This window comes from Osmia bicornis, chromosome 5 (assembly GCF_907164935.1).
Source record: "Osmia bicornis bicornis chromosome 5, iOsmBic2.1, whole genome shotgun sequence".
Lineage (NCBI taxonomy): Eukaryota > Metazoa > Arthropoda > Insecta > Hymenoptera > Megachilidae > Osmia > Osmia bicornis.
The window spans coordinates 4,859,758-4,883,570 of NC_060220.1; the positions used below are offsets into that span (position 1 = coordinate 4,859,758).

At 42.8% G+C, this 23,813-nt stretch overlaps 1 protein-coding gene and 2 long non-coding RNA genes across 19 annotated transcripts in view; 1 reads left to right on the forward strand and 2 right to left on the reverse strand.

The window, feature by feature from the left end:
• Positions 1 to 6,871, forward strand: part of LOC114880440 (farnesol dehydrogenase-like) — a 53,310-nt gene extending 46,439 nt beyond the window's left edge. For 2 of the 11 annotated variants that reach the window (XR_003790074.2, XR_006829428.1), the window contains 2 exons: positions 7 to 318; positions 4,831 to 4,918. Coding sequence is in view for 7 of the 11 variants with exons in the window: in XM_029196480.2 (XP_029052313.1) it covers positions 4,926 to 5,364; positions 5,582 to 5,714; positions 6,305 to 6,611 (879 nt within the window). In the remaining 4 variants the exon portion in view is untranslated. Of the gene's footprint in view, positions 1 to 6; positions 319 to 2,585; positions 3,217 to 4,056; positions 4,746 to 4,830; positions 5,365 to 5,581; positions 5,715 to 6,304 lie in introns of those variants that run through there. The other 9 variants (XM_029196472.2, XM_029196446.2, XM_029196453.2 and 6 more) reach the window with 9 other exon arrangements.
• Positions 1,079 to 4,046, reverse strand: LOC114880488. Its single transcript, XR_003790082.2, has 3 exons — positions 3,495 to 4,046; positions 1,857 to 2,095; positions 1,079 to 1,528 (listed from the first exon to the last, which is right to left on the reverse strand). It is a non-coding gene; the product is annotated as an uncharacterized LOC114880488 (long non-coding RNA).
• Positions 6,872 to 17,493: 10,622 nt separating the features above from the next.
• On the reverse strand, positions 17,494 to 23,256 carry LOC114880381. Of its 7 annotated transcripts, none has more exons than XR_006829402.1 (7): positions 22,887 to 23,256; positions 21,597 to 21,800; positions 21,282 to 21,504; positions 20,677 to 20,942; positions 20,347 to 20,556; positions 18,868 to 19,734; positions 17,494 to 18,761 (listed from the first exon to the last, which is right to left on the reverse strand). It is a non-coding gene; the product is annotated as an uncharacterized LOC114880381 (long non-coding RNA). The 7 variants fall into 7 exon arrangements; XR_006829403.1 differs by lacking the exon at positions 20,677 to 20,942 and adding an exon at positions 21,962 to 22,064 and having other exon boundaries at positions 22,887 to 23,255; XR_003790068.2 differs by lacking the exon at positions 20,677 to 20,942 and having other exon boundaries at positions 18,868 to 19,287; positions 19,508 to 19,734; positions 22,887 to 23,252.
• Positions 23,257 to 23,813: the final 557 nt, after the last annotated feature.

A 23,813-nucleotide genomic window follows, 5' to 3' on the forward strand; every position in this document is an offset into this window, starting at 1 on the left:
TCCGAGGTACGGACCGACGGTAGCATCGAACCGGAAAGAAAACGGATTTCCATTGGCTCGACCTAAATTCAGAATGCAGAAGGCTACCAGTTCCTGGAAACTTAGAAACAGTGTATCGTCCAAAGGTCGGTGGTTTATGATATTACTTGGCAAGTTTCAGAGTTAAACGTTTCAAACTCTGTACGTTTCATGTAAGCAACAAACACAATCGAGACGGTGCGCTGGTGGAAATGTCAGCCGGTAAGAAATGCACGCAGCTGCACGTAACAGGAGGCTTTTTCATCGATTACGAACAAGAAGCGGCGTAACTGTCTGCCGGTGAGTTTCATTTTGTAACGTATTACATAAATGTTTGCGTAACTTTCACTTGACGCGTTCTCGATCCCGAGTTCGGTGAATTTGATTAGCTTCCTTGGCGTGATCGTTCGAAAGGAAGAATTAAAAATCTTTCTTTTTGTATAATTATTAAAGTACAAGTAGGTATAATACTACAGAAATCTTCTCCTTTAGAAGTCGTGCTTGGGAAATGAAAATAACTTTGAAATTAGTCTTTACACTGTTAAAGAACTATTAGGCAACAACCAGGTGTACCGCTATTCTTGTCTCGAATCGCTTTATAAACTCACAAAGTTTCATTTCAAATGAAAGTGCACCGTTGTTAGAAAGACACGAAATGCATCTCTGCGTAAGAGATAGCAGCAGGAAGCGAGAGAGTGACTTTACACGGAAGCGTTGTAGCCATCTTAGATCCAGTAGTAACCTACCTTTATGACCGACTATCTTACTGTTTCCCTTCTCCTCCACGTAACGAACGTGCAGGCTATCACACGACCGCAGTAAAAGTGAGAAATCGTCTGAGAAACTGTGCCAATGGACGAAGGATCGTCCCGGGATCATTGTTTTAATAATGCGGTACGCATAGCTGGTCTACGAGTTTCATTTCGTACCGTGAAGCGGTGTCGTTGCTTTTCAGGAAATATTAGCTTTTTAGTACAAAATATTATCTAATAGAAAGGAAGACAGAAACGAGAGGAATTTTACAGAAAATATTATTTCCTTTTATTTTGTATTGCCATTTCTGAAACTTGGGCCAAAAATATTCAAATCGTAATGTTTTACGAAAACAGAATTCAACCATAACAAAGCTATTTTTACATAAGAGAACGAAGGTTGCGCGAAATGTCGTCACAAGAAAATATCCAGGTATATTCATTGGTTCAAGAATGTATGTACATCCAGCGGAACGCATCCGGCTGAAGATATTTTCCGTCAGTACACGTGCACCGAGCAGCAGTTCATTGTAATTCGTAACGACGTCGGCTGAGGAAACAGACGCATCCGTTCTCGGTTCGTTTTAATTTTCAGTGCAGCCCGCTGGACCAAGACGACAGCATTTTTAAATGGACTCGATCGCGCGTATCGTATTCCGCATACGCTCGCGTTTGCGCGAACACTATTCGCGCTGTTACGTGTACCGCATACTTTCCATCTCGAGATCTGACCCGTTTGCGAAAAAATTTCCCTCCTACTGCGAAAAGATACGAATATAGATTGTTTGGTATGTAGCATTGTCTCGTCGGATCATGATTTATAGACACGGATCGCGGAAGTCAACCGTCTGATATGGTAAAAAGGTCAAAGTTGAATAGTTTCTATTTGTCTGATAGATATTTTCGCGTTTGCAACCGCGTAGAAAAACGTGGAAATGGGACGGTCATCTCGTTAAGTTTTACATTTGCTAATGATGATTAGCGAATACATAAAAAGATACGTGCACGATAGTTGACGATCGTACGGCACGCGATGGAGGTTTTTCTTGACTAATCGCGCGGATGTGTGTCAAATTAAGTACTGACCTCGATCCATTTTCTCGCAGCGGCGATAAATTGATACGTGTCCGAACGTGACGCTCGTCCGATCGAGCTGACACGACGATTACCAGAATTACATAATTCCAGATTTCTTAACTGCCGAACGCTGCAGTGAATATCCGATCGCACAAATGGGACAAAGAATGAAGATATTTCACGGTCCCGACGTGCAGATAACCCCTTCGCGTTGTCGGTACGTCCAAGATAGCGGGATGCAAAGGCATCTGAAAAACGTTTTAACATTACAAACACGGAGTCTTAAAATAGAAGCGGGCGCCCTTGTGGACGGAAGCCACGAAACGATCGAGTAAGATTTACGACACTGCACTTTGTCCCGTGAGTCGAATTCGGCGCTTGATCACCGCGCGATCGTGCAGAGAAAGTTTCCAGCGACACTAACTGCATACGAACGTGTTTTTTAATAGGTAACGAGGTTCGACACCTTGCGACATTATCGTTCGTCAAGATCACCTTTCAATCCAACCAATCGCTTCGTTAACTCGATGATTATTAGGAGGATGAATAATTAAAAAACTGGAGAACAGGGTAGTTCAAAGGTCCCGACATGAAGTAAAAAGTCCAAAGAATAAGAACCAAGTCAGGATTTCTCTAATCTCTCGTGCTTCAAACGACGCTGACGAAAGGCAATGTGCCTGCGACCTTGAACGCTCAACGTCCTCGACATTCTCGCAGGATGGTTTCAGACGGAGGTGGCAGCTATGAACGCGCGATTGACCGAAGCGGAGACGTGCGGCGAGCGATCACTCGTGTACCGCGACTCGCGAGCACCACACCAGCAGCCGTTCTCTTATCACCATTGAGCTTTTGCATATCGTCCCGTTGTTTACACGTGGCGAACGTTGTTAATCGTTACTCAGGTCACGAACGGGAAGTATCGCGGAGTATCGTGGTCGCTCGGCATGGAGAAATGCTGCGGAGCCACCGGGAAAGGTGGTTGCACAGGCGATTCGAAGCTCGCTAGTAGTTATCTCCTCAGTGCCTGGTGATTGGCTGACCGACCAGCTTTTTCCGGTAAATCGACCACCGATCCGTTGAAAAGTCCTCGATCGTTCGCGTTCTTTCTTCCAACTTCCGGGCCGGAAACACGCGGTCTAACGATTGCTACCTGTTGATCGTGCCACGAGTGTTTGCTAAATGTGTCCGCCACGTTGAACCAGTTGCGCGCTCATTTACACCATCGTGCAACTCAAGTGAACTGGGAACTTGTTAGACACGTGATTCATGAATTATGATTTTTAATCAATTTTTCAAGTGCAGTGATCATTTGGACTTTTTTCAGTAGATTTGTGCATTCAGGTACATCGGATTCTTTCCTCACTGATTGGTACGTTTATTCGAAATGAATCACATATGTAAAGCTGTCGATCGAGTTTTTTCTTCGAGAAAATTGTGTTGCGAGTAGTCGGCAATTATTGCAGCGACCTACTATAAATACTATGATTACGTCGTAGAAGATTACGTTGTTGTTGAGGTCGTCTTTTTTAAATCTCTGAAGAATCAGAATTATTTTTGAAGTAAACATCTGAATATAAAAAAAGAATAAAGAAATGACTGGATGTGTGACTCGTAGAGTGAGCGTCCTTCAGAGACGAAAGCAGTTACCTTCTTCTGCTACTTTCGGGTTTATTCAACTCTCCTTGACATTGGACCACGTAAAGGCGACTGGTAGGCGAATTACACAAGTCGATGAGTGAGCGAACGAGCATTCGTTCCGGACTATACGCATCTTGCGTATTAACCTTCATTTATACCGACGCGACGGAACGAATAGCTGTCCATTTCTCGTTTAAGTGAAATTCAAACGTGAAATAAGCCACTCTTTAATGATCAAGAACCAATTAACCCTTCTCTCTTCGTCTTGTACTCTTTATTTTATTTAAACGCGAATGTACCTGACGCGTATTCCCACTGACCATGGAGTCAGATATTTTTCTTCTTTGCATTTATTAGGCTCTGATCTTTTCAGAACGAGGCGAACCTCGTGTCACGGTTTCGAGGTTATTCAATGCGTCATTTCTTTTTCCTTATTTTTACCTATCTTATTACACATGAACAAACGCCTTGAAACAAAGGTCGATCCTAGTCTAATCAGGTATGTTCGAACGAAGAGAAAGCGATTCGGGACAATCTAAAGCGTTCACGAATGTTTAATTAGTAGACGGTAATGTGCAACGAAAGTGCTTGGTTCTTTGGAATGCACGAACCGTATCACAATAATATAACAGTCGATGGTTTCTTTAATTGAATTCGTATTTGCAAGTGAAATCACGCGTAACGACGGGGAGAGGCTAACTTTGAAACTATCCAGCAGACCGTAACTATTTGATTAAATAACCTCGTTCATCGAGATATTGCGTTTGCGTGTTCGAAATGAAATACAACCTTTCGGTCGAGTTGTATTTTTCAGAAAATTCCTGTAAATTATTCTCCGTATGTATCTAGTTCCTCTTTGCTGATTCAAGCTACGCTATTTCCTACTTGTCACGCTTAAATTCACGCGGGTCAATCATTCACTTCGACCAGGAAGTAGATACGCCATTCTTAGATTTCTTACGCTTGTTTATTCGAACCGAGATATTCTTGTCAACAAGATAAAAAGGTTTCTAGTTTTAAGAAGACACTTTATTTAGCATACTCGGCTATCTCGAAACTAGTTTATTGTTTGCGTTATGAACTGATATCTTCAATCCTGGTTTTTGCTCGAGGCAGACGTAATTTCCCGCTTCTCTTTGCTACATAAAAACGTAATTGATTGTAGAGTCAATTAACACGAGTTTATTTAAATGCTCTCAGTTTGTTATGATAGTCATGACCATTGCCATTTGCTGTCTCTCCATATATAAAAATCTAGTGGTAATTAAAATCAATAAAACTGACACAATTTCTATGAACAACATCCGGTGAACGCTATCTAACCTTGGAATTATTTCTGTTTCAGATCGTCAATGAGTGGCAAAGAATCGACTAGAGACAATCATTCTTTTTAAAGAATGTGATTTTATTAGAAACGTTTCCAAAGAATCGATCAGAAAAATGTTGCCCTCCTCGAAACTGCTGCAGGAAGAGCCAGCGACAGAATCAACCGCGGCGAGCACGTCGCGAGATCCGTCAAGCGTACCGATCACCTTGCCGAACACGCCGATCGACCACGCCACCGACGACGATCCTCCACCTTACTCGACTATCGTTCCGCCGAATCACATCGGTTGGACGTACGACTTTTCGGCGATTCCGTATTCCGCGTGCACCAGCACACCGTGCAGGCAGACCGAGGTGCCATTGGCATCCTTCCAAACGTCGGGCTCGTGTTTCCATCCCGAGGGAACGGATAGTCAGCACACGTCAATCCCGATGCCTTTAATGTCCTGTCGGTTGTTCATGTTCGGCTCTCACAGATCTCTGTTCTCGCACAGCAATCTGCCGTTCTCCGACAACATCTCGACCAGCAAAGATAGCCAAGGAAAGACTCGCAGTAAGTGCTTTTATTCGTTAAATCCTTTGCACTCTAATTATTTTCCTACGTTTTCAAATGTTTTTCATTTCTAATACTTTTGGAATCTTTGAGACCTTAGAATTGGTCATTAACAATCATTAATAACTTTATTCAGTTAGTAGCAATTATATTTAATTCACGTTCACGTGAAAATTTCTTCAATTCATAATGGTGTATAGGTGTTTTCATGTAACAGGAGCAACGCGACAATTGGCGATAATCATTTTCAGTAGTGACTGGAAGGAAAAGGCATGTTTATTTTGTGATTCGCAATCGGTTGTCGAGAGTTTCGTTCTTGGAAATCGTTTCACCGAGGACGAGGACAACGGGTAATGAATTTGTTTGAATGCAAAGTGCAGAGGAAAAATGCTACGCGTTTCACTGAAATTTTCCATCGTTTGGAATACGCGGAACGCGGGTAACGAGATCTTTAACGCTACACGCTTTTCAGCTGCCTCATAATTCGACTCTCTGGACATTCATTACCGACAAGTTTGTTTATTGTAACAAACGAGTGTAACGTGACCGAATACAACGTCTGGCTTCGGAGTATGTAGTAATATCATGCGCATTTATTTATTTTTTTTTTCTTTTCACGAAACAAAGCTCGCCTTTCTCACCTGGTCGTGAAATTTAATTCGTTATTCAAAATTACCGGCAAACCAATGTAATTTCTCTCGTTACGAAGGGAAAAAATACGTTCCAATTTGCCAATTACGGAATCAAGAGGGGAAAATGCAAACTCTTGTACCGCGGTATTACAACATTTTTCACAATTAACAATGAAAACGTTAATTACGAGCTGCAGCCTCATGAAAAATGTTTTTCTATCGAAAATATCACGCGCCGTATCTTCGTTTACATCTGCGCTGAATGAAATTAAACATTGTAGAACGAAACGATTGAATTTCTTTTACAGAATACGGTGCCATTCTCGTTGGAGCAGGAGTGATCGTTTTCCTCATGGCTTTGTCGTTGGTCGTACGACTCATTATGCAGAAAAGTCTATGGCAGAGATAATCCGTGATCTCTCAATAATCAAAGAGAAGATCGATAAAGGAAAGAGAAATAAAAAGAAAGACTTGACTGACGCGGAAAACGAAAAGTCATGTCGTAACGAGACAGGTTTTCTTCGTTGTCGATTTAGACTGAACTCGAGAGTAAGAATGTTATCACGGTATAATTTCTGTCGAGTTGATGCAATCGCAGGTGTAATTGGACCGTGATTGCCTGCAATAGAACGACTGGAATTCGAGTGACACGTGCATTAATCGCTTAATTATTCGACCAACGAACGTGATATTAAACGTTTATTTGCATACTGCAGAGTAACGTATCGCTCACGTCCTCCTCACGATATAATATAATCGAACTTTGGTTAATTCTACGTCGCTAAACGAACTTTGTACATAATTCCTTTTTATTAACCGATAAGTTTTGTAATTTAAATATAAGTTAATAAACCCATCGACGAGCTGAGAAGAAACACAAAGAAGTAATTGTCTTCCTCACGACTTACAGCTTATTTAACGAAGCATTGAAAACGATGACGAGGTGCCACAAAATAAGAAAACTTGATGCGTCATCGTGAATAAAATAAATCACACTGCATATTTCATTAGTTAAACGTAAAAAAATGAGAGAAGACAGAAAAACACGGAGGCCATCTTATGACAGAAAGACAAACATCAAAGATCGAATCATTTCTATATCAACGCATGACAACAGGAAGATTCAACATTTTGGTTGGTTCAACATATTATGGAAGTCGATTATTAGACGGGCAAACATTTGTTTGTTGACTTTCGGTCGTGGTTAGCGTTCCGATTGTACGTAGTCAAATCGCTTAGTTACTTTGGAATCTACTCCAGTGACACAAGCAAAACCGGGGAACGGGTTTTTGAGACCGAAGGAGAACAGGATTTCTGGGAAGAAAAACGAAACGCTTGTTTTTCACTGCGAATAACAAATTTATTTTTCTTCTTTTCGCGTTTTACACAAAGAAACGATTGATCGCGTTTCGCAAGCCGTTTCGTTCGTAGAACTGAGCTCATAACCGGTGCAGCATTATAACTTTAATCATGATTAACAGCTTTACACGGTCATTGTCAAGCCTAACTCTGATAAAGTCAGTTTGACGGCGACGTCCGAGCGTTCCGCAAGCGTCCCTCAGGCCTGCGTCCAAGCAATGCGCCACTGGGGAAATTAGCCGGCAAAATAATTCATGGACGAAGCTTTTATTTGACGTCCACGCGCGGACCACCGATATTGCCAGGGTGTTCTGGTAAACAAATGCGTTGCAATATTGTTGATTCGCGCTAAGTACCCTCTGGAGCCTCCATCGTTTCGCGAACGCTGGAAAACTGTATTTTGAAACCGACCACGAGCTGACGTGGAAAATATTACCCGTTGTAAACTGGACGAGTCAACGAGAAATATATATATACATGTATATTTTTTTTCAAATCTTATTTTTCTCTTCAATTAAAACTGAAAGAAAAGTCATTAGTACGTCTGTTACGAAAAACTTGGATACAAGTGGTTCGGAAAGGGTGAGTCAATAGAAAGCTCTGTGATTAAAGGGAAACAGTTCAGAAACTTAAAAGGGTCGAAAGAAACGATCGATTTTCCTTCTTTCAAAATATTACTCTTTAATAGTCGTTCATCAAACGTCCACGAGAGCAGGATTCTGTTTCAAACATAACATTTCTTCATCCAACAAACTAAGGTTTTATAACCATTGAACAGCTTCCAGTGAAATTTTAAATACTGGAAAACCAAAAGTATGTCATGGACTTGAGAAATATATAAAAGAACAAAGTTGGTTGCACCTAAAAGGATTAAATGTTTGTCAATGGTTTCTGCTATTTAACTCCTTTCGATACTTGACTTAGTCCTTATATGCCATCAACTACCTCTTCCCCTTATTCAACGATCTGGAGTACCGCCCATCCCTTCTGCTTCATCACCTGTAAGGGTTTACGATCGTCCAACACCTTGAAGTGGTTACATTCTCCTCGTACACAGCTGACACCTTATTTGGCGTTTCCAACTGGATAATCAGCAATAGAAGAAAAATAGAAAAAAAAAATTAATATTCAGTACGGTTATAAAACTGCTAAACAAAAGACAAACAAAATAAAAAGGGGGACGTAGTCAACAAGGACGATTTCACGATGACACGGCAGTTTCATAGAACTAGCTTTCAGCACGATTTCCTTTTTTGCATTTCATCTTTTTTTTTACTCCCCCCGCGCCAACAGAACTTCTGCGCGATTTTATTGCGCCCGCTTTATATTGCTATGAATCATCGCTACAACAATCGGGAATTCATGTTTCGTTTCGTGAAACTTCAACGATAAATCACCAGAAGAGAACAGGTCACTGTTTTTCCTGCTATTTCCACGACGTATGACATTCGTTCCTTGATTTTTTACACGAGCCGGAAGCACCGCCTGATCCGGAAGAAAAAATCCAATACGAGCGGGAAGCACTGTTCTATACGCGTACAACCCATCACGGTGGTATTTTAATTGACGCGTTCCACCTGTAAGCTTTATTTCATTGATTAACGAGGTATAAAATTGAAATTTTCATTTGTTCTTTAACACGTTGACTGGTACAAGGATTATTGACACAAATCTAGTATAACCGAGTAATTGAAAAGAAGAAATAAGTAAACTTTGCAATAATATTAAGATTACACAAAAAAGATTTCTCTTACATTCTGTGACATATCAAGCGCTCGCGGCAAGTCAATTCTCGTCAAAAAAGCATAGAATGAATCGGAATGAAACTCATGCCAATACTTTTGCAACTCACTGTGCGTTCTCTGGGAAACCACAGAGTGTATTACAACACCGAATCGTAGCTGTCGTCGGATGAAAACAATCGGCCGGATACATCCCTCGGTAAAAATACTTTGTTCGTTTCCCCATTAAAAGCAATTACGACGGTGTGTATAAGGGAGGGCAACGATCGCGAAACCGTCCCTATTCGGACCGCCTTTGCCAAGTGAAACTGGGGTATACATATATGCAATATAGCCGTACATATCCATGGACAAACATAGAACACATTCCAGCCTCCCTCTGTGTGTTCCTATTCTGTCCCTTTCTCCTAGCGGTGGATCGAGCGGAGCAGTGCCGAGCGAGAGGGTGGCAGAGATTGCGAGTAGCGGCGGTCGCGAGATACATCATTCATACATAGCCAAATCTCATATCGGTTTCTGATCCTCCGGCTATGCACGGCCTTTGAAGCGTCTCTCCTTGCCGCCACCCCCTTGTGCAACCCCCGTAGCCAACGTTCGCGCGGCTCTGTTTATTGTTACGTCGCATTTATGCATGAAGCGGCGCGATCCCATTGTCACGGACACACGACCAACCATCGAGGGACGTACAGAGGGATGACGTGGGTGGCAACCGGCTATCCTTTACGAACTCTGAAAATGGACGCGGCAGAGTTATTGGGCGAAAACGAAAAACGATGCGACGCTTTAACGTCCTTCTTACCTTCGATTCACTTTCTTCTGATCTGCTATTAATTAATCGGCAATTTTCTATGTTTCAAGCTGCGAATCGAAATATTTGGAGTTTTGCTATGTCGGAAGAACGAAGAAGACTAAACGAGCAGGAAGCTGTTCGATGGGGTCGTTTCCGGCCGAGTCTGATGCGTCTTGACTTGGATCCCGACGTTATCGCAACAATTGAATGGCTCGAGTCCGCCTCGCTTTCCCGTTCTCGCTGTGCGACCACGATAAGCTTCAGAAACAGCCCCTAATGCTTTCCCTCGCGATTACCGCTACCTGGATCCCCTGATCTTCACCCTCTTCCTCTTCCTTACTTCGAACAATGCTCGCGTAAAGAAGTGTTTCCCTTGTAATTGCGTCCGAAACGAGGTAAACCCATATGGTACTTCGGTTAATTGACTCAGAAGATTCATTAATACTTACATCGTTTACTATTTTATTTTCTTGGTTGTCATTTTCAAACTGGAATATGAAGTTGCAGAATAATCAAGATAAGTGTAGAAAACGATATCGTTGCGTCGCGTCGCATCGGTTTCATCTCTCCACCAAAATAACGCCGAGAAACGTAAAGTTCCGTCGTTTTGATCTTAATCAGTTATTCCACAAGGTAGTTTGCAATCGCGATTCCCCTCGCCGCTGTTCGTTCGTTTCATTGTTCCCGCCTTAATGCAATCCGGCTCGTGGCACCACGAATTCCCTGCAAACTTTTCGTTCGTTCTCCGGCTTCGAAATCGAACGAGACCCGAGCCCTTTGCGAAACTTCACCGAGGTATTATTCGTCGAGGTGATACGAGGGGCCAGGTTTTCCACCGTGAACGAATATTAATCGAAACGTGGTTTAAATGCAATAATTCCCAGGAATCGTAGCGAAGTTCGTTTCATCGAGTTTGCACTTTGTGTAACTTGAAAGCGTTTTTCGAAGAGAGATTCTGTAACAAGAACGAGTTCAGTGTCTAAATATTGAATTATACTTAACGAAACTTTTTCCTCGGAACATTTTTATTAACTTCCGAAGGAGAAGTATAAATTAGAATACACGAAAATGTCCGGTTGTCTTCTCTTATGTGAATTTTTACAAGACCTACTGGTCACTGTAAAACACTACTTTAATTAACCCTTTGTCTGTTGCTTCTCGCGAAGCTAAAGACGTTGAAATTAGATTTTATTTCACAAATTACAGCCAGCGAAGGCAATCTTGGCTGAACGTCTCGTGTTTCCATTCAGAGCGGAAAACTGGTTGGACGTGGGGAAAAAGGGAAACGGAAGGCACGAGTGGCAGCCGGGAGACAATTGATTCGATTAGCGTGGATAATTGAAGGGCTGCAAGTGTTGGTTTCACTTATGAAAGAGGCCGCTGATTGATTCACGAACGCGCTCAAATATGTCGCGACAAACTAATGTCGGTGTATCGTATTGGGCGCAATCTGCAAAATCCGATTACAGTTTGCCGCTACACAGCCCGATCGACAAACTGAACTGAGTTAAGCCCGGTATTAGAAGCAAAGCCTCGTTTATTAATTCAAACCGAAGTTAACCCTCTGTGTTTCTCCTCGCGAACTCGAGGAAAACCACTGGGGTGTGACATTACAGTAGCGGGGCTACTACACGGTTAGATCAAAGTTAATCCGTGAAAACTCATTGTTCTCTTCGACACCATCAAGCATTCGACACTTAAACTTATGTCGGTAACTACGAAAATAATAATCATAAAATCAAATTTCGTTTATATAGAACAAGTTCATTCGCGATATTATCTTTGCGCATACTCGCTCGCGAAATCTAACAAAGTTGAAACAAATTACCGAACTCTGCTCGCACATCTGGAATAATATTTAATACCACTGTACCCCCGAACTTTCTCTCCGAACTTAGATAACTTTCGCTATTCCCGCGGAAGGTCCGGGTTAAGTTTTCCCGCTAGATTTTCCCGGGATTCGCAGAGGAGCCGCGAGATCTCCGCTATGAGTCAGCCAGAGATCGAACGCTCGGGGAATAGCTGGTAGCAATTTGCGAGCAACCTCGTTACCGGAAGTTCGCCGTCCAAGGGAGAATGGCTGCGGCGCAAGACGCGAGGGTGCAGGCTTAACTCCGTTGATTCGTCGCCAGGACGAAAGTTGTATCAGGGGACGAGTACGGTGTATGTCCAAGAGGTGGCGTGCAACGGACGAAGCACTCCCTGGTGGAAAGGGAGTTTGCATAGCGAAAGTACCCTCGAATCGATTCATCGAAAACATCTAACCCTCTTGGAGACTCGGCTCGACGTATCTGCTGAAAGGATTCACGGGACAGAGGGGGTAGGTTCGAGGGGTGGACCAGATCCGAGACGCATCGCGAATAGAAAATGCCCCGGTCTCGTCGAGTTCCTTCCTTTTCTTCTTGTCTCCCCTGTTGATTCGGTAGACTGCATCCAGCGTCTTCGACGAATCCGACGCGGAAGAAAATAGGAAAAATGAAATTCCTTCCGGGTACCCCCGTCCAAGAACGTCTGCCACTCCACCCCTCTCTCTCCGCTCTTGTCGCGGCGAGTATTGAATATTCAAAACTTTCCTCGCGGAAGAAACTTTCGCATCTTGCGCAACCTGGCGAGGAGAAGGTTTAAGGAAGAGGGTAGTTTCGGCTCGTTCGTTGTCCCCTCACCACACCAACCCCCTTTTCCCGTGGACTTTCGCGTGATTCTACCCGCTCGACTGCGGCAGACAGATTTGATTTTATGAACCAGCCATGGCTGCTGGCCGGGGGAATCGTCTGGAAAATGTGAATAATTGTTAGCTTCTGAATTCTTCGCGCGGTCGGATTCTCCGCGACGCGACGTCCGGGCTTGGATTTCTATGGGAATACAGCGAGGTATGATTGAACGAACGTAATTGGTTCTAGAATCTCGTTCGTTATAGAGTCTGTGCGTTTTAGTAGACGTCGAGGTATTCGTGAAAGAGTCATGAATACTCTTTGATTGAATATTGCCCTAGAAAAAGGGTTGCGAAAGATTAATAAATTTGCATCTTCGAATTAATGTTTACCCTATGACATTGTTAAAATTGAAATTTTTAACCGTACAAAAGGTGGCCGACCCAATATTTTTAATGCTTCCCTTCGAAATCAAAATGAAATTCGTTCGATTAGTTCTGTTTGCGTACAAGGAGCGGACTGGCGAAAAAATGTGCCCGCTTCTTGAGAAGATATCAATTTCGGATTAAGATCTAACCCTGCCCGAGGAAGGAGTTCGAACATCGTATTTCGTGAAACTTTTTTTTAACGCTGCTTACTTCTCAGAATCGTAGCCCGTGCTAGCTTATTAGTTAATGGAAAAGATGAACGCGAAATAAGAAAAAAAAGGAAGGACTCGAGCTCACCGGAAATACGATTAAGCCTTTTTCACGCGGTTCACGAGCTGGGGAAGGGTGTCCTGGCTCTGCCACGATCTTTGCCACTCGCTCGAGACCCGAAGAGACTGATCTAATTACGCCGAGCGAAATGGAGTCAGAATGCTGAAAGGAAGCTAGACTGGCTAGATAGCGAGTAGGTTAAAGCACGATAATGGCTGACCAAAAGGGATGACGAGGTTATCGTAGTGGCGTAAAACGCGACATTTCACGTTTCTTCCATCGCTATCGTTTCAATCTCGATACATTAATCTATGTACTAAATGTTTTTATTTTCTCCGTCCAATTAGCGGTAGAGGGATTTTCGAGCAAGGTAGAATAGAAAATGTCACGATTGCTCTTTGAACGAATGACACGGTTAAAATGTTCATAAGGCGCGTAATTCGATTAAATCCGAGCTCTTTGAACGAAAGAGCCTCCTTCATGGCGCCTCTGCGACACGGCTTAATGGCGCAATCGGTGCTCCGCTTTGACGCCGTTTCACGTGTCTCGTGTTTCAAAGTAAATCTTGAATAAGATCTGCATCCAGCGCCGTATAGACGCGCTCAGACAACCGGCTTTCCCTACCTTGCGATTCGACGAGAAATCTTACGAACGCCCGCTGCGCAACGGCGAATTAAACCTGAGTAACTGGACGTAGGATTCAGTTTCCCGGCATTCGAGCTAATCTCGTTACGTTTAACAATTCCGCTGAATTAATGTTTAATTAAAGCTATGAATATTGGGAGGATTTGAAACGGTAAGGAGATCTTGAGCCAGCTTGTCAGGTAAAACGATCGGTACTTTTCATCAGATTCAATGATTCTTTCGATTCGAACATACGTCATCGAACAGCCGACGTCTCGACGCTGAGTAATTACAGTTCGTGCCCAAGGAGACGGCAGACGAACCGGCGACGATCCGTTCACGCCGATTGGAGCACGCGCAACTACGCAAACAGGAGCGTTGGTGCGTGTATCAGAGGTAGATGAACACGTCTACGTTAACATAATGCATCGAACAGACGTTGCTTTGATGTCAAGTATGAATTCCGAAGCGGATGCGCGCTGGTTCCGGTAATCGGCTTCGACGCGGTGCCGCGCGGATTCCTGCGGATGCGTCCTCACGCTGGCGTTTCGACGTCGTGGGAACCCTGGAATTGCGACGAAAGGGTTGGTCGTGCGTGAACTAATCCCTTCGCTACTATCTCGGCCAAAGGGTTGTCTCTGTTGTCGTTGTAAATATTTCAGAATTTTTGCTGACTCAACACGTACATGTTGATATAATTACTTAAAAATTCATGTAATGAGATTGCAACAGCATTCTTGATTGCAGCGTTGCGTTCATTAATGTTCTTGATTCGTATTAATTATTGAAGCATAAATTTGATGGAATAATATTGTTAGATTATTCGGTTAAATTTACTTAATATGAAACGTGATATTTATTTATCAGTTAGTCTGGAAATTTATTAACGTCGGTTAATGATCGACTCGTCGAATTAATGAAAGCAGAGACTTTTAACGTGCTGATTGGCATGGAAATAATTAATAATTTTGTAATCGAATAATTACAGAATAAAAACATTCGGGAATCCTAATAAATTGGGAGCTTAAATGATTGTATTCGGAACAATTGCTGTTGCAATGTGTCTGTATTAATCTCTTGGTGCACAAATATTAAAGTAAAGTCAGGAAACACTTGAAACTTATGACCGTGTAAATGGCTTAATCACGCTCTTTAATTCATTATAATCCGGCAAATAATACTTATACGTAGGACGGTGTACCGCTTCATTTATCATCTCTGACCTGTCGAAAAAAACGGGAATATATGAAACATTTGGTACGATGCTGCGCGCACGAGAACGAATTTCGTAAAATCTCTTTAAAAATTGATAAATCATGATCGTCGTCGACGCTGCAGCCCTCTATTTGTATTAATTTCAACGCTGAAAGCAATAACGGAAATAACAATGATGTTTCATCGACGTCGATTTAATGAAACGTCACAGGTCGAAAAGCGAGCTGGATACAGGAAATGCAATAATACATGTAACATTTAAAGTATTAATTTGTAGGATGATCGTACGAACTGGTTCGTAGGAACTGGAGGTCATTTTACTGACAATATTTTTCCTTTTTAGGTAAAACTGCCCGACCGGTGTTTCATCGGAACTGAAATTGTCATCGAAATCAACTAGAATGACGTTAAATTCTCGAAAGCAGCTAGTGGAAACTGGTTAGGTAGACGAGTCTGGATTATTTAAACTTCCAGAGGTGTAGGTAGTCAACTCGCAAATTGACTAAGTCCTGACCCGGCTGGTGAAATACGGTTGTCCAGACGGGCGTGTATATACCAGGTCTGGTAACCTCTTCCCAACTTTCAAGCTTTGACTCCTTTCCTCTCCCTGCTTCTTCTCGTCGTGTTCACTCCGGGCCGCTTCAGCTCGCCTCTTCTGAACGGCAACCTTCTCGCCTGATTCACGGCAGCCGAGGCAGCTGGGCGCGAAATGCGATAAACTTTCGCGAATCCCTCGCGAGTGACGACGTCGAAAAATATTTACTCCTTGGATGCCCGACGGGCGTTACTCGCTCCTAAGCCTTTACCAGGCACCCTCGTCCTCGCACCCTCGCCGCCACCACCAAATGTACCAGCCTCTTCCAGTACGGTTCGACAGGAGAACCCGTTTATCCGCGGGCCAAAGGTATTTACATAAATCAGCCATGCAATCTCTTTTTATATTTTGCCAAAGTATGGATCGAATGTAAGCGACAGCCTCGTACACGCGAGGCATGTACCACCGTTCAAAAGTATTTGCTCAATTGTCAATTTTTCGACTTAAATGAAATGTTTAATTTTTAACACTTATAGATTTATTCTTGAAGAGTAGTATCCAGGTTCCTACTATCAGCTCATTGAAAGCGTTATTCTTCAACCGGAAAAGCATCTGAAACAATCGGCTATGTACTGGTTGGTGGGTGTGTTTCCGGGACGGGGTAGCTTTTTTTGTTGTCATTCTTGCGAGATAAGCGGGTCACTGGGAAAACGTTTTCCTTTTCTCTTCTCTCGTCTCGTCGCTTCCCGTTCTCTCTTTTCACCGTTTCTCCTTTCTCGTATCTTTTCCCTTTTTGTATTTTTTTATACCGTCGGAAAGTCGGGTACACGAGCAGGGGTGAATACGAGATACGAGGCTCGTGACCCCGTGCCAGCTTTATGCCTCCTGGCGCTTTTTTTTTTCAAGCTTTATTCCCACGTAAAATGGCCGGCCGAATGAATTCGCCGTTCAATGAATTCGGTGTTACGACGGCGTATAATAAATAGCCGTATCCCATCCTCGGGGGGATCGCTTGTTCTTACTCGACCCTATGCGACATCTTCCACGTGAAATTTTCCGTGTATACGAGCGTAAAGGGGATGCGAACGCCTTATCTGGGCGGAATTCATTCGAAAAATGAAGAGATGAGACGGTCGTTAACTGGTAGGACGGTTTACGCTTTCATGGTTCGCGAAATGAGAACCACGAGATGTTTCTTTGCGATGAACGCGCGATTATAAGCGTATTTTCAGCGGAGGCCTGTCTGTGAGCCGCGACCACTTGTACGGCCACCTGCGAACGCGTTTTCGAGACGAACACGTTTGCACATCGACGCGAAGAGGGATGAAAGGGGGAAGGGATCGAGGACCGCGGTACTTTTGGTTAATGAAATTGAGGTCGAGTGTAATAGGGTGAATTTCAAGCCGGCTTTGATGTCGACGTTACCGGACCGAGCGACGACGCGACGCGACTCCCCACCCCCTTTTTGGCCGATGGGACCGATGCAATATTAATTAATCGACCAAAGACAAACGCAGGCATGGATGGGCTCCTATTATTTTCAGTCTGGATGGTTACCGGTGTAATTAATAAAAAGGAATACGCGAGAACGCGAATTGTTTCCTTCCACTCTTTTTTCGACGCCCGAGGAAATCGAGCGTGCCAGCAGCTAGTCGACGATTAATCGCACCCCTTCTTGCTTCCCCGCCCTTCCGGACCTTGTATCGTTACCGCGGTACTTCCGCAAGTCTTTCCTCTCTGTTACTCGATAAATTTCCCTGTTTCTCGGAAATGATGATCGTGTAACGTAACGTTTCTTCTTTTTTCTTATCGAATAATTTGGATTTTCATAAAGAGATTATTTCACAATAGGTAGATAGACTATGCGACAATTTCAACCCTCCTTCATCGAATTACTCTTTATTCGCAGGTTACAAAGGTGGCAGGTGCGAGACGAACAACGGAGACTGAAGAACGAGCTGTAATTGTAATTAATTCCATCGAGACTAGAGAACTTCTGGCCAGGGAGGTGCACGCACAACGCAAAGAGACGAGTGTTGGTTGATCACATATTTTAATAGAGCTTAACAAAGGCTCGACGAGCTCCCAGACGACCGTTTGCATAGGTTATCTTATAAATATTAATGTTGCAGAAGCTGGAAAGTTTAACGAGCCCTGGTTCGTTCTTTGTCGAGTTCTAAGCTGCTCTAATCTGAACGATGATCGTAATTTCTAAGATAAATTAATTCTATCCCTTTAAGACGTTCGTCCAGAACTTTAAGTATAGTTGAAGAAGCTGGAGAACGTAGTTAACGTTTCTGCACTGTTTTCTTTAATTTTCAGTCTATTTTAGTTCAAAATTGAAATATATAATGATGGGAGGAAAGCAAAGAATAGTAAAGTTATTTCTAAGGAAAAAGAAGAATGGCACACGATAGTTGACAAGGCGATTTATGTGAAACGACGAGCGGAACACAGCCACGTTTCCCAGTCACTGACCATAATTTACATTTGAAATTGCCTCGCGAACATCGCTTAAATTTTTAACAATACTTTCTCGTGGACTTTCATCAGCGAATTTCTGTTAAATTCAAAACTGCGTCCCGGCCGCGTTAATTACGCATGATAATCATGATTAATTCCCACCGCGGAACGCAACGTACCGTTGATGAATACGTAAACGATCGTTAAAGAAACTTTACGATTTCATCGAGTATCATTTCGAAAGAATTTTGAAACGTTAACAAACGTTGTCGCTGATCGAATCGAATCGAATTGGAGATCTCGTGAAGGAGGTTCGGGATCATTTCCGATTTCTGCAGGCGTTTCAAAGACGCTTCAAGTAGCGTTGCGAAATCGTCTTAAGTGTCCGATAAGCGGCTAGTTATTATCCGAGCCGGTTTGCACATCCGGTTGCTGAACCGTTGCAGCTGAGGGCCCGATTGCACAAATCCGGATTATCCTTCGCCTGCCTGGATAATGCTGAAAATCGTTCTCGGGTTGATGCCGTTCAGACGAAATTTATGCGCCCGTTTCTCGACCAGCCTTGACCGAGTCGCAGAACAATTGACGGAATTCACGAGTCCTCCGGTTATACAGGTATTTCTATCGAAACTCCGGGCGGTCCATAAAAGCGGCAATTGCATCGATTAGCACAATGTTTATCGAATTACTGAAACATACAAAATTTTATTTTAATTTAATCTTCATGATTCAGTTTTTCATTAGCTTCGTAAAACGTGATTGTTCAATTAGCGGACAGAAAATCGTCAACGAACCGTCCCAAGACGTCCCAAGCTATGGTCCACCATTTCCTGGACGATTTTTTCCATTTCCCCATTGTGTTCACGGTTCCTAATCCTTCGCCGAGGGGCGGGTATTCTGGACGATTTTCATCGTCGGAACGTGAGGCGAAATGAAGACACCGATCCAAGCCGGTGCGGTGGTGTGGGCGGCAGTGCCTTAGATTACCGTGAAAAATGGTCCCTCGAAATTGCCTCGTGTCTCCTTAATGCTTCTCACGCTAATTACCCCCACGAAAAGGATTTTATTCTTTCATTGTGCCCGCCATTTTACGGCACCGATTTTGTCACGGCCAGATCTATCTTCCTTCTTCTCCTCATCCGTCTCTTTCGCGTAGTTTTTATGATTTCATTTCGGATGATATACCTTGAAAGAGTCCTCGGGATTCCTATTCTCTGAAAACATCGCCGATTAACCGGTATTGTTTTAAATACACTTTAAGTAGACGGTGAAAAAGGACAAAAGGGGAGGAGAATTTGGCCAAGGCGGCAAAGTAATTTCAAAGCGATGTCGGAAATGCAGAAACAAAGGATCTCACCCCTTTATCGTAAACATTCTTGAAGAAAGAACGTCGGCTAGAGATAAAGTAACCGGGAATTCAGTAGTAATACCAACGCTAAATTATGGCGACCGCGACTCCGTGTCGTTCTTCATTTTTTTTTCTCTTCTCTTTATTTTACCCCCACGCTCGTCTACGTGCCGAGGGTAAGTTAATAGCGGAGGCTGAATGGTGAACGTTGATCTTCCCGCGAATTGTTTCCGCATTTTCTCAGAGGATTCCTTGATTCATTAACTAGACTGGAAATCCTAATATCGCGTTCGTGGAAAAACATCTTGGAGCCCTGGGAACGAGAAAATTCAATGATGCAGTGATAATGATTAAATTAATAGATATCGTTTAACGTTTGTGTAGTGCCGCTACCAAATGTTCTGCAAAATAATTAATTTCACGATTCGATTAAATTAACAGGCAGTAAATGGTAGATTTTGAGAGCATTACACCGTAGTAGGTATTATCAATTATTTGATAATTAATTAAATTAATTAAGTAGCTGACGGCAACCTTCGCCAGCATTGTTCTGATTATTAGAAGTTATTCCATAACAAATTAATTTCAATGTAATTACTTTAATACGGTAAAACTAGAAAAGCTTGTCGCGCAAGAGTCAATCGCACGACGGACGATTCTGAAGCTCGCAAAGCTTTCACCGCGCTAGGAAAAAGTTTTCGCGGATTTGTCCGTGGGTTCGCGAAGGGCCCCATTCGCATCTCGCTACAATGATTACGCTCCACGAACGTTTGGCTCTTGAAGCTCTCCGAGCAGCAGGATCCATTCCACTTTCGCATGCACGCACAGCGGGTCTGCATTATTGCGGCTTATCCGGTATTACGCTTATGTGACGCCGGTAACATCGCAGCCTTAAGCGCACACGGTGTATCGAACACGGAATTACCCCATGAATTCTCCTCCCCCGTGGAAATTCTGCGCACAATGCTCCGGCCTCCCCCTACCAGTCATGGTTCCCTTCGTGTATGCAAAGCAACCGGCTGATAAACATTTTTTCGTACTGTCCTTCGGAACATTTTTCTTGCTCGTTGAATATTTTGTTCCATGCGGAGTGCTTTTTACCAAGCTGAACGAAACGTTGATCAGTCAGGGAAATCTAAAAAAAAAAAGAGATTTTAAATAGATGTCTGACAGGCTTGCGTGATCGAATACAATAGTACAAAGTTTTGAATGACTGAAAAACGTGTTAATTGAAAATAAATGCTCGATATTCGACATTCAAAACTCTCGTTTCGAGGGTCCTCGAGGAGGCTTCGTCGTTCCAACCGCACTCTCGCTCTGATATTCCGCTGGCAGCTTCCATTACGACATTCCGACATCGCTCGTAAGAGACACGCACGAAATTCATTCATTCAGTCAGAGACACGTCGTCGATGAGTTCATTAGAGCTGACAGAACGATCGAGGGAAACTCCTTGGAATGTTGAATATATTTATTTCACACCATTCTTATTGCATCTTAGTTCGGACACCATGACTGATACTACGGTAACATTCGAAACAAACGGGTAATTTTATCGGCAATACGTAGGGAAACGCGATCGATCGATCGGGGTTGAAGTGGATCGACGTGTAAAGCATAAACGCGATTACGCAGCCGGTGCTCGTTAATCAGGAAAAATGTACGAATTTAATTTCATATCGCGATCGACATCGGTCGAGTCTGCATCCTGTCGGTTAACGACATAATCTCGTTAAATAACGACGTGATCCGGCTGCGAATTTCCCTCGAATCGGAGAACTAGCGAGTACTGCTGATTACGAGAACCTACTCTCGGGCATTCTAACGGCAATTCGTCCTTTCCCTGTGGATGTAACTCACCCTAGCAAATTCAGCCATCCTCTATTCGTACCTCTGTTTCTTAGTCTCTGTCTCACGGTAGCAATACAGGTGTCATCAACTCCAAGTTTAAGCTTCTCTCACATCGAACTGTTGTGCGACTTGGCAAACTGCTTAATCGAGTAGTATTCGTACCGACTAAGTGGCACGAGAAGATTTCACGTTAATTCTCTCTGTCTCTGATTGACAAGTTTTCCCAGAATATCTGAAACACAGGACAATTATTGTAGAACTATTTTTATTTTATTTTTCTCTCGTTTCTATTTCGAAAACGCGCCGGTACTTAATAGGAGATACCTTTACCACATAAATTCTGGAATAGTGATAAATCGTGTAACTTTGAAGATTATATTCATGGCTGTAAATTTACCATCGCTGTAAGTTATGGAGTAATTTACTTATGTCCCAGTGTTACAGAACAAATTAATCTGTTAAGAACAGTGCTTAACGCTTCCTTATCATCTTTGTCATTATTTACGCCAGATTACTTAATATTGCCACCTGAAGACAACAATCATTAAACGAATTGTTAATACCAAGTAACAAACAGACGAATCATGTGACGTTATTACGTCACATTACGAGTAATGTAGAAATATCAGAAAACAATAATGTTCGAGATATCATAAGCTCGTTATCAATCACGCAAATATTATACATACCGTGACATTTATCACTCCCGCGTAATCTTTAATTAGTATCTGTATGATCGAGAGATCAAAATTTGGCCAACATTATTAATCGACACTTCACAATGTGGTGATACTGTAAAGACCGGAAATAATTGTCTTTGGACGCAACAAGTCGCATTCGATAAGTTGTTACGAGAGGAGGAGTTTCCGAATCGAATAGTAACCTATCCGCGTCGTATCTACGCGATATCCACATCAATTCTAGGACATCGTTTAGGGCTATACATCATTCACCTGTGACTTTTTTTTCGTGGAATTTTGAAATTCTCCTATAGTTAAAAGATATACTAAGATAAACGATCTTTCTCATTATCAGAATATTCTTTTATCAAAAAATGTAACAATTGTAGAAATAATTCCAATTCGAAGAAACAATGTTCTTTTCAAGTCCAACTATCAAATAATTGACTTTCCTCAACATCATAGATATTAACAAAAAGATTCTATCAAGCAAATATCTTCAGACAAGTGTTTAACCGGATTGCACTGGTAAAAATTCCATATCTCATCGCGATGATACTCATCGTCGCAATAATACGTAGGTACGTCGTACGTACCTTCGGTCCCCGTAAACGGTGCCACTCGAGCGTCGCGCAAACAAAAAAATAGAAAAGAAGAGTCGCAGTCACCCCTTGTTTCCACTCCGTCGACCCTCCAATCTCGGAAGAGGCAAAAAATAGAAACACAGAGAGGAGAAATGAGAACGACCGAGCTCGCCGACCGTACAGAAACGACGGGAAAGTTTCATACAGGACGAACGATACTTTTCGTGTCGGGGAATAAAACGAGTCGTCGAACGAACAAGTTGAAATGAGTACGAATGATGACTGATTCTTTGATCACTTTTCTAACGCAACAATAGAAAGGATTAATTTCGTCTAGATTTTGTACATACCTATATAGTGTAAATTCGGTAAATAGCTTTATTCGTTCGTCCACTAGCAGTGCCAGCTACTTCTTTCTTCCCTTTTTCCTCAGAAATTTTTCATGGCCGATTTCCTCTGACCCTTCTTTCCTTGATGGGATGAATTGCGCTGTTAGCACTCGACTTTTAAACCCGGTAAGCGGATCAGACTTGCTATAGCTACTTTTAAACGTCGCGTCGCCTCTAACTCGACGATCTCACCAGCCACGACTACAATGACGGTTGGTGGTTGGAAGCGTCGCGTCGCGACGCGCCGCGACGCCTCACGGATTAACTCGTTCGAGGGTTACGAGGCCACGATTATGTGCCACCTGCCACGATTGCGGACGCTCGAGCATTAGTCTGTAATTATACGTGGCTTCGCGTGAAACAGGTAGCATTATGTCGTCGTAAATGGGAGATGGAATATGTAGTTTCACAGCCAGGCTAATTGGGACCCGTTATCGCTGCTTAAGACGGCCGCCCGACCTGACACCAGCAACGCGTGTAAATTATTTTTACGACCGTCCGGAACTGTTCGCAATTTTCTTCCCTTTCACCTGCACTTTTTTTTTACACGCGAGAAAATTTGCAAGGTTTAGGGCGAAGTTGCCGAAGTCGTACCACTTAAGATATTATGCATAATATGAAGCTCTGGTATGTTTGTTTGAGAATTTAGCTGAGCAATTTTATAAAATATCTTATAAAATATTTTGAAAGCAGTTGTTATGTCTTACATGCATTAGTAAAAAAATGATACAAAGGTACGATTTTGGTAACCGGTATCCTAAATCGTACTGGTTGGTTTCCAATATCCTATCTCTGAGTTATAAATAATAAATTGATTTTATTTAACATTGAGGACAATAATAACATTTTGTGCTTTTGACACGCCTGCACAGGCCTCATGTACCCTTA